This window comes from Scyliorhinus torazame, chromosome 2 (assembly GCF_047496885.1).
Source record: "Scyliorhinus torazame isolate Kashiwa2021f chromosome 2, sScyTor2.1, whole genome shotgun sequence".
Lineage (NCBI taxonomy): Eukaryota > Metazoa > Chordata > Chondrichthyes > Carcharhiniformes > Scyliorhinidae > Scyliorhinus > Scyliorhinus torazame.
Genome location: NC_092708.1, coordinates 44,112,445 through 44,131,082, shown reverse-complemented (window position 1 = coordinate 44,131,082; position 18,638 = coordinate 44,112,445). Strand labels below are relative to the sequence as shown.

Sequence of the window (18,638 nt, the reverse complement as noted above, 5' to 3'; positions counted from 1 at the left end):
AGAATGTTTTTTTTACAAAACTGTAAACTTTTCACTTTCTTCCCATTTTTGAGTGTGTTGAAGTAATGAATTTAAACATAAACTTATCATAAATATCATTGGACTGCACAGACACAAAGTTACAAAATCGCATTACACTTATTGAGTTTCTGCTCAGAAGAACCAGCAATTCTTGGTCTTTGGAAATTATATTTTGGGAAAGAGGACTTAATTTTGTTGACTCCCTGCCGCCTTTAATTACTATGAGTACGCTTTTTACAAACTTTAAAGTTGAACCCTCCTCAAAAAGATTTTATTTAAATCTTCTATTAGCTGCTGTGAACAATGCTGTATTTTATGTTTTAAACAACAGAGCTTTATCAAGAATGGATTGAAGTTGGCATTTTTATCCATTTTTATGTTACAATGGAATGATTCCATATTCCAAGTTCCCATCATATTTCTGACAGAAACAGGCATTCTACTCCCAGAGGTAGATTATTCGAGGCTTTGCTTTTAAACATGGAAGACAGGATGAGGAATGAAAAACAGGTAAACAATAAACCTGAAAACAGAAAATGGGTGACCATGTATCAAAACGCTGCCACTGGAGTATTTCCAAATAACCAACTGTAGATTATTACTCAATAACTGGCATAGATGGCATATAACTTCCCAATCCTTCGGTGCGGAATTTATATCAAAATTAATTCTTGATATTAATTGCTGGTGCTCTACAGAGTTTATAAATGGTAACCACGCTGACATTCACAGCTAACATTGTAGAATCTCAATCGTTGTAGAATCCAATTAGTCCCACTCCCTTCTTCTTTCCGCATGTCCTTGGAATAGTTTTCTCCTTCGACTAATTACCTGATTTCATTTTGAACGCTAAGATTTAATCTGTACCCATAATCTCAAACAAGAGAGAATATCCATCGCCACTTGTCATTCAAGGCATTACCATTACTGAATCCCCCGCTATCAACTGCCTGAGGTTACCACTGGCCAGCTGGACTACCATGGCGGTAATAGCAGCGAGTAACATACCTCCTGACTGTCCAAGCACTGTCCACCATCTACAAGACATAAGTTAGGAATGGAATGGAATGCTCTCCACTAGCCCGGATGCTCCAATAAAACTCAAGAAGCCGTCCAGGTCAAAGCAATCCTCGTGGTGACACGGAACGGTATGGTGGCACAGTGGTTAGCACTGCTGTCTCACAGTGCCATGGACCGGCTTCAATTCGCGCCTCGGGTGACTGTCGCTTCTCCCTAGGTCTGAGTGGGTTTCCTCCGGGTGCTCCGCTTTCCTCCCACAGTCCAAAGATGTGCAGGTTAGTTTGATTGGCCATACTAGAATTACCCATTAATTTCCAAAGATATGCAGCTTTGGTGGGGTTATGGGGATAGGGCAGGGGAGTCCAAAGATGTTCAGGTTAGGTGGATTGGCCATGTTGAATTGCCATTTGTGTTGGTTAGGTTAGGAGGTTTCTGGGGTGGGCTGGGGGAGTCGGCTTGGTTGGGGTGCTCATTCAAGGTGGTCAGTTCAGAATTGATGGGCCAAATGACCTCTTCTATACTGTGGGGATTCTATGATTTTATGATTCCATGATTCTCTGAGTGGGCCAAGGTAGGGTATCCTTTCAGAGGGTCGGTGCGGATACGATGGGCTGAATGGCCTCCTTCAGCATCGTAGGGATTCTATGACACTCCATCCACCACCTTAAATGTTCACTTCCTTCCCATTGGCAAACAGTGGCAGCACTGTGTACCATCTTCAAGTTCAGTGCAGCAACTTGCCAAAGCTCCTTTAACAGCAGCTTACAAATCTGCAAGCTCTATCATTTAGAAGAACAAGGCACCAGACATGTGGAAACACTATCGCCTGCAAATTTCCCCAAGCCACATACCATCCTGATTTGAAACTATATCACCATTCCTTCACTGTCACTGGGTAAAAACATGAAACCCCTTTTCGAATAGCGCTGTGAATGTACCGAAGACTGAAAGTGACAGGCAGCAATTAGAGAAAGGGAAGATGAAGAGGCTAGAGCAAGAAGGCAAGAGGTTAACAGAGAGTGACAGAATGCAACATTCATTCCCAGGAATAAATAAGAAAAACCCTATCAGGTGGTGCATTGCAAATCCTGATCACTCTTGTCTTTCTTCATTTCTTCTGGTTCTATTGTTAATCACTTTAAATCTGTGCCCTTTGGCTATTGACCCTTCAGCCAGGCTATCAAAAGCATTCATGATTTTAAACATGCCTAGCAAATTTGCTTTCAATTTTAACGCAAAAGCGAAAGACTACGGATGGTGGAATTCTTCCTATATATATTTATAGATAGGGGCTGGTGTAGCACAGGGCTAAATCGCTGGCTTTGAAAGCAGATCAAGGCAGGCCAGCAGCACGGTTCAATTCCCGTACCAGCCTTCCCGAACAGGCGCTGGAATGTGGCAACTAGGGGCTTTTCACAGTAACTTCATTTGAAGCCTACTTGTGACAAGAAACGATTTTCATCATTTCATAAAGCAAAATGCCTTGTTGTCTGTCTTTTTGTATGTTGGCAAACACCTCTGAGGTCTTTGAGCCAATCTCTTAAACTTGGTGGGATGATACCTTGAACCAAGGGACACGTTACCGAGAAGTCAAAAACTAACCACCCTCACATGGTGGATGGGAGGGGTGCTACAGCTCCTATCCTCTTTTATGCTGTTTCCCTTTGGGCAACGTAACACAGACGTGTTTTAACCAACCGTAACCACACATTCCAAGAAAGAATGTGGCAAATTTACGTCATAAATCCCTGACCTGCTTTTATATTTCACACGTTTTTTTTCTCATATCAGTTATGTTCTGAGACACAATGCATTATTGCCTGGTAATGGAAAGAGACGGGTGGCATGTAGAGCCAGGGAACATAAATGAAATGAAATGAAAATCACTTATCGTCAGAGGATAGAGCCAAAAGACAAGACAGAAAGTGACAGGCAGCAATTAGAGAAAGGGAAGATGAAGAGGCTAGAGAAAGAAGGCAAGAGGTTAACAGAGAGTGACAGAATGCAAGAAGAAGCAGTATTGTAAATAAGAGGCCGGAACTCTTCAAAGAAGCATTAATCTATGATTCTCATCATAATTATGAGTCAGATTCAGGATATAATATAAACGGTAGATCAGAGCTTTGTGAATATTGCGGTACAAAAACCTGGGGTTGGGGGGGGGAACGTATTGTGCAAATGGTAAAGCGAGATTGCCAAACTTAAGTGAGTCACCTGACTCATTCTTCTTCTGGGAACAGCAACAAAATCAAAATGCTGCTTGAGGAAATACCAGGAAATAGAACAGATGGGCTTGATTGATTGCCAAGAAGTATCTTTGTTTTGGCTCAAGAACATTAACGGTGACCCTGATAATGTAGAATTCAGTACCACAGAATTTGCGTTTGACACTGATGTTGAAAAATTTGGAGTATTGACAAATATTGATGAAGTGGGTGTAGATGTAGATTTTGATCCTGAGGATTTGGAGAGTGGTGCTGAGGATGTAGAGAACGATTCATAGAAATCATAGAGTTGAAACTATAAATTTAATTAAACTCGGGTCAAGCCAAGCAAAGCAAAGTAAAGCAAATTTAAGTAAATTAATTGTGAGAAAAAGGTATTTCTTGTCAAATAATGTTGTTGAGACAAATCATTTTGTGAGATTTTAGGGATCTGTGATTCATATTTGTGGGATTAAAATTGTTAACTAAAATAATTGTGTGAAAGAAGGTAGTGAAGTGAAATTTTGAATGACTTTAACTGAATATTCAATCCTTTTCCCCTTGGGTCAATATCTTAGTTTATTACATTATAAAAACACTTTCTTCATTGTATTTTTAAAAACATATTTTTAATTCTCATCCCTTTATTGCCTCAACGTAGATGAGTAGCCCAGCTTGTCTGAACTTAAATCAAAATGCTGGAAATACTCAGCCAATTAAAGCAGCGACTGCGGCGAGATTAAATGGTTAACATTTCAGGTCAATGATCTTTCATCGTGGTGTTCCAGCATTTTCTGGTTTTACTCATCTTAGTCTTCTCTGCTCTTTGAGGACAACATCAGCTTTTGCCATCTATCATATAACTGCAATCCCTCATCTCTCAAACCATTCTAGTAAATCTCCTCAGACCGCTTTCCGAAGTCTTCATGACTTTCCGATAGTGCCCAAAAGTGCTCTGGTTGGGGTGAACTATTTTTTACATAGGTTAAGCAAAATTTCCTGCATTTTATACTGCACACATCTTGTTATAAAGCCCAGGTTCCATATACATTATAATCTGCCTTGTTAGTATGTACTGCACCATTCAAGGATTTGTCCAAAAATACTTCAGGTCCCTTTGCTCCTGCATGCCTTCAAAACTGTACCATTTAGCGTGCATCATCTCTCCTCTTTCTTTCTGCCAAAATGTATCATTTCACTCTTCTCTGTGTTGAATTCCACCCGCAATATGCCCACCAATTCCACCAACCTTTTTGAAGTCTATTACTGGACACCATTTAACCGGAACCAAATCTATATCCGGTTTTGGGGCGTTTAGTGTGGTGTTTCACAGCAGCAGCGCTGAGAAACAACTCACTATTTAAAGGCACTTTGTCTTTTTTTTGGCCTTAGGGAGTTTCTCACTGCCGTGACCGCTCATTTTTGGCTGACAACCTTCAGCTCACTAGCAGGAAAGGCTCCTCGCAGATTGGGGCACCATTTTGTCTGGCTACCACGATCTTTCACCCCCCCCCTCCCTTTCAAATCCCTCCCCCCATTCTTTATGAACCCCCTCTCCCACCCCAAACATCGGGGAGGCCCCCAGAACGCCCCCTTAACCACCCCTCCACCTGGTAAGGCCCCCCAGGCCTGATCCCTGGCAGTGACAACCTGGCGCCCAGACATCCTGGCAGTGCCCCACCAGCCTGGTAGTGCTAGGCTGGCAGTTTTATGGTGCCAGGGTGCCACCCTGCCCTGTCCCCAACCACCCAGGGATCTCCAATGACCTGAGAGACCCTCTCAGGTGCCATTACGCTTAGTCCACGTTTGTGGAAACCAGCGCCCTGGCGTGGACTCCGAGGCATGGCCGAGCGCCAGGAGAATTCCACAAATGCATATTTAAATTAGCCTAATGGCTCATTGAAATATACTGATCTGGATCACGGCCAGTGAAGGTGAGATCCCGATCGCGACGTCTCACAGGATGCAATTAAATCTGACAAGACTTTTCAAGCATCACAAATCTCGCGAGAGGCCTCTCATGAGATTCAACGGCCTCGTCCTGACACAAAATTTGGTGCGACAAGGCCTTTAAATCACGCCCACTCGCTCTGTCACTGTTTACTACACTTGAAGGTTTTGTGCTATCTGCTAATTTTGAAATTATACCCCAGCAGTCCAAGTTATTAAACGCATCAAAAAGAGTAATGGTCCTCATATTTATTTCAATGTCTCAGGGGTACTTGCTTACAACTGATAACTAATCCTAAACAAAAGTTGAAAATATTTAAAATACTCAGAAGGACTGGCAGCATCTGTGGAGAACATTTCTGAAATCTACTTTAAATAGATTTGCAAGTATCCCACATCAATGAAGTTAAGTCTGCCATTCATTATTTTGCAGGATTTCACGTGTGTGCAGCCGGGTGGCTTGCTGGAGGAAAGGTTGGATATCCAATAGTAAAACCTGGAGCCAACTGTGGACATGGAAAAACTGGTGTCATTGACTATGGATATCGAGTTAATAAATCGGAACTATGGGATGCTTACTGCTACAATCCACACGGTTTGTTCAATACATCTTTCATTTTCTCAATTTTAGTGTTTTTTACATTACAATAATTACAAATGCGGCCAAACACAAGTGCTGGACGTGTAACTTAAACTGTGACTGCACAACTACATCAACTATATTGAGATGAGTCATAGGGCGGACTTCTCCCAATCCGCTAGTGGTGGGTTTGGTGGTGGACGGGCGGGCACAGAGAATCTGGTGGGAGCCAAAACATCAGGGGCGTGATTCTCCGATCCCCCGCTGGGTCAGAGAATCCCCGGGGGGCGGAGTGAATCCCGCCCCGCTGCTCTGACGCCGGCTGCCGGTTTTCGGGCGGGGGCGGCCATCACGCCACGCCGGTCAGGGGCCGTTGGCAGCGGCCCCTCCGGCAATTCTCCGTGCCCCGATGGGCTGAACGGCCGTCCGTTTCTGGCCAGTCCCGCCGGCGTGGATTGGACATGGTCCCACACGGCGGGACCTGGCTGGTAGGCCGGCTGATGAAAAATGAAAATGAAATGAAAATCGCTTATTGTCACAAGTAAGCTTCAATGAAGTTACTGTGAAAAGCCCCTAGTCGCCACATTCCGGTGCCTGTTGGGGGAGGCTGGTACGGGAATTGAACCGTGCTGCTGACCTGCCTTGGTCTGCTTTAATGCCAGCAATTTAGGTCAGTGAGCTAAACCAGCCCATGGCCTGTGCCGTGGGGGTAATCCTTCCTTCTGCGCCGGCCTCTGTAGGGCTCCGTCATGGCTGGCGCAGAAAAGACATCCCCTGCGCATGCACTAGAATACGGCGGCCGGTCTGCGCATGCTCAGAACATGCCGGCGGTTCTGCGCATGCGCTACCTTGCGCCGGTCCTTCAGCGCTGGTTGGGGCGGCGCCAACTCCTCCACCGCCGGCCTAGCCCCCGGAAGTGTGGAGGATTTAGCAACTTCCGGTCGGCCCGATGCAGGAGTTGTCCGCGCCGCTTTTTAGGCCGACATCGGGCCATCGTGCGGATTCGGGAGTATCCCGCTTCGGAAACCCGTCGGCATTAAATTATGTTGTGTTGCTCCCACTGGTGTTATGGGCGAGGCATTTTCAGAACCCCAAAATGTATCATGGAGTTCAACCAAACTCTCCCTTTAATGGATTTGTTGCTTTTCCGAGCACGCGGCTTTTCCCCTAGGTGTGGGATTACAATTATGGACACGTGGGTTTTTAAACACAAAACACTGTTTATTCCATGAACTCAACTTAACATCTTAAATAAACATTGGATCTCTTAACACCCCTTACTTCAAAGATGACTCAGAAAATATTGCAACAGTAAATAACTCCTTAAAATGGTCCTTCAAACTTCCAAGAGACTTAACACCTTTAAACAGTATCACATCAGGTTAAAGGATATATATTTTTTCTGTAGAATGGCAGAGATATATTAGCTTGGGTGACTTCAGCTCCAGCACCTTGCTTTCTTCCTGCAAACTGCAAAACTAAACTGCAAAACAAAACTGCAAAATGGCTGACCTGAGCAGAGCTCCACCCACTCTATGACATCATTGTTTTCTTAAAGGTACATTGCTTAAACATCCAGTTCTTAAAGGCACTCTCGCATGACAATGGTGTGTTAATGGCCGGTCAGTAAATGCCCAACGCTTGTGTGGGGTGGGGAGTGGGGTCAGTAAATTTCTGAACATGTTTAATACAGAAAACTTTATTAACAACAAAAAAAAATGTCTAACTTATATTTGATGTGAGTGTTGTGTTTAGTCGACTAGTTCCAATGCTATAACGCGACAGGACCATTCTCAGTTGAACAGTCAGTGCCTAATGGCAGTGAGATCGAGCTTCCCTTATAGCCACATTTGAAATGAAATGAAATTAAAATCGCTTATTGTCACAAGTAGGCTTCAAATGAAGTTACTGTGAAAATCCCCTAGTCACCACATTCCAGCGCCTGTTCGGGGAGGCTGTTACGGGAATTGAACCGTGCTGCTGGCCTGCCTTGGTCTGCTTTCAAAGCCAGTGATTTAGCCCTGTGCTGAACAGCCCCTTTGTGCAAATCACAGCTGAACCATCAGCTGAATTTGTGCAATCTCAGCTGAACCATCAAATGACGTGAGGAAATAGTTTATTTCACTTTCTTTGTTGTCTCACATGAGGGTAGAGGGAGGTTGGAGGTCCCTTGCTTAGACGTCCGAAGTATTAGGGATAGGTTGAAACAGCTGAATGCTTCTTCTCAACTAAGAAACACAGCCTAGATAAGGCCAGGATTTGCGCATTGACGTTCAGTGAGACCGGACGATCCCGATGGTGCAGCCAGGACTGGAAATTCCCAACCCAATGAGACAATTGTAAACTCTCAATTAAAAAAGCACATGGTTTGATGTAAAAATGCTGCTCTGCAGTGAGAGTTGTGATTTTGATAGACATCTTCAGTGTGACCTCCCCCCCCCCCCCACCCCCCCAACACCACGCACCCCCACAGGTATAACTATCATGGGGAAGCTTAATTTCCAAGTTTATTACAAAGTATAATTCTTTTGTTTGTATTTTCTGCTCCTCAGCAAAACAATGCGGTGGTGTTCTGACAGATCCAGAGCGGATTATCAAGTCCCCAAATTACCCAGATGAGTACGAGCATCAACAGATCTGTTACTGGCACATTCGCTTAAAATACAAGCAGCGCATCCATTTACGGTTTCTGGAATTTGATGTAGAAGATGACCCATCCTGCTTGTCTGACTACCTTGAGGTGTATGACAGTTATGATGACATGCTCGGTTTTGTTGGCAGGTAAATGTTCATTGGTAATAATGTGATAGGACTGTATTATGGTAATACAGTGATGTAGGGCAAACCCCAATTTCACATAGATTTCAGATTTTCTTCCGTACCACCTACTGGAGGGGGGCAATCTGCGATGCGGTTGACTCTTAAGTGCCACTCACTGAAATGGCCCAGAAAGCCGTTCAGTTTGAGAGCAGTTAGGGATGGTCAACAAAGGCTGGCCCAGCATGCGGAGCCCACATTCCAAGAAAGAACACGTAAAATATAAAATGGCGACGCAGGCCCAAAATGCCGCGAGAGCCAGGGAACGAGATTCTTGCCGGCGGGAATTCATTTCCCGAGTTTCCAAGACACTGCCCAGAAAGGGTGGAAGCCTCATTTTAATAAATCTACTCTTTATAGGGCTTCCCCACAATATGTTTTCCTCTGAATATTCGTACTTTGTTGGTGTGACCTCATGCCAACGAGGTTTACAACATCTATTTACCCCTGGCAGTGCCAACCTGACAGTGGAATGGCAGGCCCTCTGGTGAACCCCATTGGGAGGGGTCCCCCTTATGTGTGCTGAGCGGAGGACCTCCCCAATGCTTATGGCGTTGGAGGACCTAGATGCTTGTGGGGGTGGGACTGATGCTTCTGGGGGAGCCTGATTCTTGTGGCAAGGGATGAACCCAGGGGCTGGTTTCTCCCCTACCCGGCGGGGCGGGGGGTCCTGGCGGGATGGAGTGGCGTGCACCACTCCGGCATCGGGCCGCCCCAAAGGTGTGGATTTCTCCGCACCTTTATGGGCCAAGCCCTCACCTTAAGGGGCTAGGCCCGCGCCGGAGAAGGCATTGGCGCCACGCCAGCCAGGGCCGAAGGGACTCCGCCGACCGACGGAAGTCCGCGTGTGCGCGGGAGCATCAGTGGTTGCTGACGACATCCCCGCGCATGCGCAGGGGGGCCACCTCCGTGTCAGCCATCACGGAGACCTACACGGCCGACGCGTAGTAAAAGAGTACCCCCCACGGCACAGGCCCGCCCGCGGATCGGTGGGCCCCGATCCCGGGACAGGCCATCGTGGCACCCCCCAGGGCCAGATTGCCCCGCGCCCCCGCCAGAACCCCGGAGCCCGCTCACGGCGCCTGGTCCCGCCGGTAAGGGAGGTGGCTTAATTCACGGCGGCGGGACTGGCATTACAGCAGCAACACTTCGGACCATCGCGGTCCGGAGAATCGCCGGGGGGGGCCCGCCAACCGTCGCGGCGCGATTCCTGCCGCCGCCGAATCTCCGGTGCCGGAGAATTCGGCAGCCAGCGGGGGCGGAATTCACGCCGCCCACCCCCCCTGTGATTCTCCGACCCGGCGGGGGGTCAGAGAATCCTGCCCCTGATGTTTGTGGTTAAAGGGGCACGCCCCAGTGCTTTTCTGATGGGGGATGCGCCTCGATCCTTGTGTGGTGCAGGTGGGGGTTTACCCCAATGTCTCTATGGTGGTGGGGTCGCCCCGATTCTTGGGGTTTGGGGGAGAGTGGGAGAGAGCTTAGCTTTGTCGCAGATAATACCTACATTTTTTTAAATATTCATTTACGGGATGTGGGCGTTGCTGGTTAGGCCAGCATTTATTGCCCATCCCCAGTTGCCCTTGAGAAGATGGTGGTAAGTTGCCTTCTTGAATCGCTGCAGTCCTTGAGGTGTAGGTACACCTGCTGTGCCTTTAAGGAGAGAGTTATAAGATGCTGCCCCAGCGACAGTGAAGGAATGGTGTTATATTTCCAAGTCAGGGTGGTGAGTAACCTGCAGGGGCACCTGCAGGTGGTGAGGTTCTCAGGTATCTGCTGCTCTTGTCCTTCTAGATGGTAGTGGTCGTGGGTTTGGAAGGTGCTGTCAGAGGAACCTTGGTGAGTTACTGCAGTGCACCTTGTAGATGGTACACAAGGCTGCCACTGGTTATCAGTGGTGGAGGAGTTGAATGTTTGTGGAAGGGGGAGCAATCAAGCAGACTGCTTTGTTCTGAATGGTGTCGATCTTCTTGAGTGTTGTTGGGGCTGCACGCATCCAGGCAAGTAGAGAGTATTCCATTACACACCTGACATGTGCCTTGTAGATGTGGCTTTGGGGGACCTAGATGCTTGTGGGGGCGGTACTGATGCTTCTGCGGGAGCCTGATTCTTGTGGGAATAACTTTGGGGATTCAGGAGGTGAGTTACAAGATTCCTAGCCTTTTACCTGCCCTGCTAGCCACAGTATTAATATGGCTAGTCCAATTCAATTTCTGATCAATAGTAACACCCAAGATATTGATTACGGGTGATTGGAACTCTTTGGACCAATTGTTTCAAAGGGGCCAGAGGATGGTCCAGCCTGCTTATCTGATTGTCCTGCAGAGGAAGGGGGGTGGTGTCCGCACATCACAGGGGCTAAATGATGCCAGATCTTTACTTACGTGAGGTTTGAAGAATGACTGTGTGCCCTGAGAGTTCTTGTTTTGCTCGCAGCCCCCACTTCGTCCTCCGCACAGGTGCAGTCTTGCTCCTCCCCGGCACTGCCTTGCTCCGCCACGCCCAGCTCAAGGGCTCTTTCCTCAAATGAGGCATTGGAGTTTGCGCATCACTCTGGGTGACCATGTTCATTCTCACCTGTTATGCTCAAGTTTTTCCTGTGGAGAGATAGATGGGGAGATTGTAGGTGGGACTCCTGCCAGTTCAGGTGCTTGAGGAGTGGCATGCGTGGGACTGGAGTGGGAGCGGGGATGTGCGGAGCAGAGTAGATACTGGAAGGCATTATGAGGACTGGGGGTTATAAAGTTATAAAGTGCATTGTTGATTATACTTTTGTACTTAGCTTGAAGGTTTTTACCTCACACACTCTGATGCTGAAAAAAAACTTACTCACCAGATATTTTGTGCCGATTTATATGATTTCCTCTTGGTTTTCTGATTGGTTTCTGTGAAGCATGTGATGGTTAGCCAATCAGATCCCAGAATTACAAGAACATTTGTAAGCAGTCTATTCATGTCAGCAGTGTCATGGAAGATACAGTACCAAATATCGAGTAACTTTATTGGTGTAATAATTAGCCCTGAGTTAGCGTAGTTTTGTCAGCCTTGAAGTAAAGCTTTTTCAGCAAGATCTTTCTCAAATTGTTATTTTCTTTCCATTAGAAATGTTAACCATAGTGTCCCACCAATCTGGCTTTTTATTTAAAACAATAAAATGGATTTACTTTAATTATTTTTTCTCCCACAACATGAGATTGTCATTTAATTTTCTTCTTTCTCAACTGCAGAGTTTATATTGTAATCCTTCCATCTTTCCTTGTTCAAAATTGGAGGAATGTGAAACGGGAAGCCGATTCACTTGGGACCCAAAAGCAAAGTGTGGTTAATTTCTACTTAAGAATATACAAATAAGGAGCAGGAGTAGGCCACTCGTCCGCACCCCCCCCCCCCCCCACCCCGAAGTTGCTCCGCCATTCGATAAGATCATGGCTGATCTGACTTTTACAAGAGGATTGTTGGTTGTGGAATGCACTACCTACCTGAGTTAATGACTCAAACAGCATTTAAACAAAGGCTATCATAATAATCTTTATAATAATAATCTTAATTGTCACAAGTCGGCTTACATTAACACCACAATGAAAAGCCCCTAGTCGCCACATTCTGGCGCTTGTTCAGGTACACAGAGGGAGAATACAGACTGTTCAAATCACCTAACATAACCTTTCGGGTCTTGTGGGAGGAAACCGGGGCACCCAGAAGAAACTCACACAGACACAGAGAGAATGTGCAGACTCCGCACAGACAGTGACCCAATCGGGGCTTCTAGATAGGTGATTTAAAGAAAGGGGAATAAAGGGATATGGAAGCAGGGTGGACACATGGAATTAGGATCACTGCTCATGTGGAAGCTAACCCAGTCAAGGACTGGTTGGGCTGGACATCTGTTTCTGTATTGTAATTTATCTACTTTCCGTACATACTTCGCTGTCATGAAAACTTAGTTCAATATTCTGGTATTGCCTTGGGCACTTTATCGAGTGGGTGGCCTGTTCTGAAAAGTCAACAGGCTGGGAGACTATATCAACAGCAAGTTGCTAAATGCTGATTGAAGAAGTTGGCAAAGGAGCTGGTAAAAGGACAACGCACGTGGCACATGCTCCAGTCCAATTAAAGTGTCAATCATCTAAACCTTTTGAAGTATCAATTATTCCCCTTTCTTTCAATCACCTATCTAGATTCCCCGATTGGGTCACTGTCTGTGCGGAGTCTGCACATTCTCGCTGTGTCTGTGTGAGTTTCTTCTGGGTGCTCCGGTTTCCTCCCACTAGATCCAAAAGTATCAATAGCTGAAACAACAAGCATTTGAAATCTCTTTTATCTTGTGCAAACAAATATTGTGCAATTGAAAGAGGAGATCAAAGAGCCAGAGCTGTCAATTAAGCAATTTTTTCCCTGGGACGACTCAGGTGTTTCAGTACTCTAATGGATGACTGGGCTTTTGGTTAAAAATGCATAATGAGGACACCTTGGAGGCGTTGTGAACCTTGACTCTTTGAAATGTTATCCCGACTCTATGGAAATTACGGAAGACCGGGACATGCCTATCCCTGGTGTTGTCCAGGTCAGGAAGTTATGGGCCAAAGCCTTTAGGCTTGCTTTTTTGCCATTTTTAATCATCCTAACTTTTCTTTGTCCTGTGGCCCTATCTGCCTCTTGTCCTTGATTACCCTGTCTACTGTTTTTGCATTTTACTGTTCTTCCTTTTATTACTTTCCATGTTCCTCTTTCCCTTGTCACCCTGCTTCGGTCCCCATCTCTCTGCCATTCTAGTTTACACCCTCTCCACCCACGCTAGCAAATACTCACTCGAGTGTGCAAATGTTTATTTCTATCTGAGTCATGAATATTGAGTAGCTACCTTGTTCTCTTATTCCTTCATAGTTACTGTGTCCATATCTAATGTTACAGGTGCCCACTTTATTGGGTTTTTGTGTGTATGTCTGGGAATCACATATTGGCGAAGAGATATATTCCGTAACACCATCAAAAATGATTTATTCACAGAACAGCACACAAGACTGTTATTCTTGGAGGTTCATTCTTCCATCATTTGTTTTAAAGTATATTTTTGGAACAGTACAAAGAGGGACCTCCATGCCTAGGCTGGGAATGCAAAAAAAGTGTTCAGGATTGCCACCGCATTGGCTCATAAATAACATTTCCTGCTATTTCTGAAAATAGCCCTCAGGTTCATTTCCGTCACTGTAATGTAATGGCTGTGCTCCACACTGGCAAATATGGTCGAAATGTGTCTCTGATTATTTTGCAGACCTCACATCCAATGTTCAGTTTCAAACTTAAATCTTTGCTAGTGAATTTTCCATGTTTAATGTACAACCTCAAACATCTTATTTTGTATGTTTTCAGATTTTGTGGGAACAAATTACCAAGTGACATCATTAGCACAGGTAAACATTCAAATGTATACAAATCCTTGTAGACCAATATGTTGAACAAGAAATGTGGCAACATTTTCTGAGATCAACTCATTTTAAGAAATCCTGAAAATAATTTTCAAACTTTTGCATATTATGTAAATGCTTAAGTTATTTGTGAGTTAATACCTGATTAAAACGTTCATTACTACGAGTAATTTACTTTCATTAAGAACTAATGGAGCATTAATTACTAATGGTCATTCCAGTCCAATTCAACTGCAGCAGAATTTTTACTTTAAACTTAACTCAAATGGATTGCTGCTCTGGTGCATGGGATAGCCTCCATGCCTAAACAAGTTCAAACCAATAATTCAGATGCAATGAAGAAAATAATTGATGATAAGACCATAATTAAAACTAATCTTTTGGATTTTTGAATTACAATAGGTAGTGATGCAAAGGAGAAATTAAAATGACATGAGGGGCGAAATTCTCCGACCCCCTGCCGGGTCGGAGAATCGCCGGGGGCTGGCGTGAATCCCGCCCCCGCCGGTTGCCGAATTCTCCGGCACCGGATATTCAGCGGGGTCGGGAATCGCGCCACGCCGGTTGGCGGGCCCCCCCCCCCCCCCCGCGATTCTCCGGCCCAGATGGGCCGAAGTCCCGCAGCTAAAATGTCTGTCCCGCCGTCCTAGATTAAACCACCTATCTTACCGGCGGGACAAGGCGGCGCGGGCGGGCTCCGGGGTCCTGGGGGACACACGGGGCAATCTGGCCCCGGGGGTGCCCCCACGGTGGGCTGGCCCGCGATCAGGGCCCACCGATCCGCGGGCGGGCCTGTGCCGTGGGGGCACTCTTTTCCTTCCGCCTTCGCCACAGTCTCCACCATGGCGGAGGCGGAAGAGACTCCCTCCACTGCGTATGTGCGGGAATGCCGTCAGCGGCCGCAAACGCTCCTGCGCATGTACCGCCCGGAGATGTCATTTCCGCGCCAGCTGGCGGGGCACCAAAGGCCTTTTCCGCCAGCTGGCGGGGCAGAAATCAGTCTGGCGCGGGCCTAGCCCCTTAAGGTTGGGGCTCGGCCCCCAAGATGCGGAGCATTCCGCACCTTTGGGGCGGCGTGATGCCCGACTGATTTGCGCCGTTTTGGCCAAGGTCTTATAAATGTACACAGGTCACAATCAGAGGTCACTCCAACTTGGATTTAATGTAAAAGTTGGGTCAGAGGCTTCTCTAACTGTCATGTGCAAATAAATATACCATAACATCACAGAAATTGCACCACATTTTGGGCAAAACGTCTGCGCTGGTGATTACTCACTGAATGGAACAATCAGGGCCAAAGATCTACAATCTCATTTGCATGCTAGTAACACTGCTCAAGTGGCATTCTATAGCACTCAACCAATTGCATTAGTATTACCACGAACAGGCATTCAGTGTGTGTGCTACATTGGCACGGTTGGGAGTGCCTGCTTGAAGGGAAGGGTAGGAATAGTACGGTTGACCAGGATTGGAGAAAAACCAGTCTGGCAGAATACAAAACTAGTTGCTGTTGGAAGCCCAACCTTTAGCACTGTTGTGGTCCCACTTGCACAGGCGGAGCTCAGAGCCCATCAAATTTCCACATGTTGCAATCAGAATTCAGTCCAACCTGGATGTAATGGATAAAGGTTGGAACATGGCTTATCTGTTGCATCAACCATGCATTGATGGCATTAGCTTCAAAGGAGCTTCACTCTCAGCCATCTGCTTCCCCATCATAACCTCCCAGCAGACAAACAGGGTTACGGTTAAACAAAGTTCTGCCCCAATTTCTGCCCCTGTTAGCCTCATCGGCCCTAATAATGTCCCCAGCAATGCTAGAGTCAGGAGGAAGGAGAAGGGGTAGGGAGATGGTGGCATAGTGGTAATATCACTGGACTAATTATCCAGAGGCCCAGGCTAATACTCTCTGGACACGGGTCTGGCTTACATGTGATCCAGGCCCACAGAAATGTGGTTGACACTTAACTGCCTTCTGAAATAGTCCTAGGAACCAACTCAGTTCAAAGGCAATTAGGGATTAGCAACAAATGTTGGCCTTGCCTGTGATGCTCACATGCCATGGAAGAATAGGTTAAAAGGAATTAGGGCCATCTAATCTTATTTCCCTCACCTTTCCCTGAATCCTTTTACGTTCTCCCTTTTATACTCCCTTGTATTTGATTATATTTTAAACACTGTTATTGTCTTTATCAAAATAAAATCCAAAAAAGTTACCCATTTGTATATCACAAGCTCCTCACTCCTTTGTCAGATACCTGCATTGAAGCCTTAGGTTTCTCCAGTTGTATGGAATACTATCCACAAGAAGATAAATCCTTCTGTGGATGTTCAACATTTCTGAATCACTTGTGCCAGTTTCGTTTGACTTTTGATTCTGAACAAAAATAAAACATAATGAAAAGTTGTTGCCGAGTGACTTAATGATAGGTCTTAATTTATTGACATTGAGGACGGCAAGTTAAATAAAACTCACCAATTGTATTTTCTTTCTAATCTAGGCAATGTTATGACTCTGAAGTTCTTGTCAGATTCGTCAGTTACAGCAAAAGGTTTTCAACTTCTTTACAAGGTCATCATCATTCCAAGTGCTCCAGACTCAACCGAAAAGATCGAAGACACCACTCGTCAGTGAAATCACACAGCTCCCAAGGCATCCAAATCAATCTCACTGTTCAACAAGTTCAGTTGATTGTATCGTAAATGATCGCAGATAGGTTTGGAATCTCTTATATCCGACAACTATGCTCTTACTTAGGATTTTGAAATTCATGCATCAAACACAAAATTGATTTAGATTTGACTTTTCTGAATAGTAGAATTCCTTTTATTTCCTACATGTTCTCTATACTCAAATTGCAACATAATCCACAAGACTAGCTATCGACATAAAATGTGAGCACAACCTGTTATCTGGTTTGAGGACACATATTTTGGCCCAGGTCGTCTGCCCTCTGGATGGTCGTACCTCTGAGGTACCCCGGATTATGCCCTGGGTGGTCCCTCGGATATTTTCATGCAAGGACTCCGTGGGAATTGTCCAGGAAGCTTCAACTTCCATTGGGCAATTGCCGAGTCTGGAACCCTCTAAAACTCTCAATTAGAGTTGGAAACTTTTGATGGTTCTGACTTACTTAGCAGAGTAATTACCCAAGAAATGTTAGAAGGATTAAAACCAGTTCTAATCTCCTGGGTAATAACACTCCTGCCTTCCCAACCCCCCACTAGAGCCCTGGACTAACAATCCTCTCATCTCAACTATCCTTCCGACCTGTCAAAAACCCCTACCCCTACTCCCCAACGCAACCTACCCCTCACCCACTTAACTGCCAGCCAACCCGCCACCCACTCACCTGCCCCCTTCGCCCTTACCTACCCACCTGCCAACTACCCCCTCTCCTATTTACCTGTCATCCACCTGTCACCCAACCTCAGCCACCTGCCACATTATCCCCTCACCCACTTGCCTGATACCCTACTCACCTCACCACTGCAACTGCCATCCTTACCCCTTACCCACTCACCTTCTATCCTAGCCCCTCACCCACTTACCTGCTATCCTAGCCCCTTGCCCACCCACCTGCCATCCTCCCCCTCACCCAATTACTTGCTACCCTAGCCCCTCACCCACCCACATACCTTACAATGTCACCTTCTCTCCGTAGCTTTTCAAAGTGGCATTGGAATATTTAAACCTACGGTAGCTAGTGCCATAAAAAGGTGGCATGGCTTGGCTTCCTTGATGCTCCTGCACTATGAAGGGAGGACTCCAGGAGCAGGTATGCTCCAGATTTCACAAGAGGCCTGATTTGGAAGTTTAGTGGTGAAATGCTCCAATGCAAGGAGAGTAAATAGGGGTGGAGTGGCAATCCAATGGTTATTGCTTCTCCTTGAAAGATTTGGCCCATAGTTTAGAATTGTTCATTATCTTATTTAAAAAGGCAGCCTCTCTGATGCAATAGCTATCAATAAACAAGCACTGTCATTCCCAAAATACCATTTCACACCTGAATGCTAGAAAATCAGAAATAAGGAGCATTATTTTAATGCATACTTGCTTTTCCTAAATGTTGCTGGAAATGCTACTTGACGATATTGAGTACTTCAATCAGCCAATAATTAACTTGCTATTATGTTTAGCTACAAGTGAGCCTTAAAATTGTGCTCATTACAAAAAGATGTTTCATGTATATTTATCCATGTTTTGCTTTTGAGAGATGCTGTCAATGTTGTTTTTCATGTAAAAACCTAACTCAGTTACAAATGTACATTCAAGATCCCAATAAAATGCTCAAATAACTATTTTCTGCTCTTACTGCAACATTATTGAGTAAACAATTAAATCAAGTCTGACAAAATTGAATCTAACAAACAGAAAATCTCAACTGTAACATAAAGCAACAGTGTATTAATTGTCCGCCTACATATAAACTGCCTGATAATTTGAGTGTCAAGTGTCAGAGTTTTGACAAAAATCAGCATTGCATCCTATTAGGTTCAGTTACGAAAACGCAAAAGAAATAATCAAAGTTGGAAATTGTTATGGGCCTGGGTTTAGAGAACCCCAAAGTGTATCATGGAGTTCACCTGACCCACAACTTTTAATAGATTGTGGTATGGGGA

At 45.5% G+C, this 18,638-nt stretch overlaps 1 protein-coding gene across 1 annotated transcript in view; it reads left to right on the top strand.

Annotated features, from left to right (window-relative positions):
* Positions 1-18,317, top strand: part of tnfaip6 (tumor necrosis factor, alpha-induced protein 6) — a 54,647-nt gene extending 36,330 nt beyond the window's left edge. Inside the window, exons 3-6 of the mRNA XM_072471017.1 lie at positions 5,629-5,790; positions 8,328-8,556; positions 13,960-14,000; positions 16,517-18,317. Of these exons, the coding sequence (XP_072327118.1) occupies positions 5,629-5,790; positions 8,328-8,556; positions 13,960-14,000; positions 16,517-16,650 (566 nt within the window). The 3' untranslated portion in view covers positions 16,651-18,317. The remainder of the gene's footprint in view (positions 1-5,628; positions 5,791-8,327; positions 8,557-13,959; positions 14,001-16,516) is intronic.
* Positions 18,318-18,638: the final 321 nt, after the last annotated feature.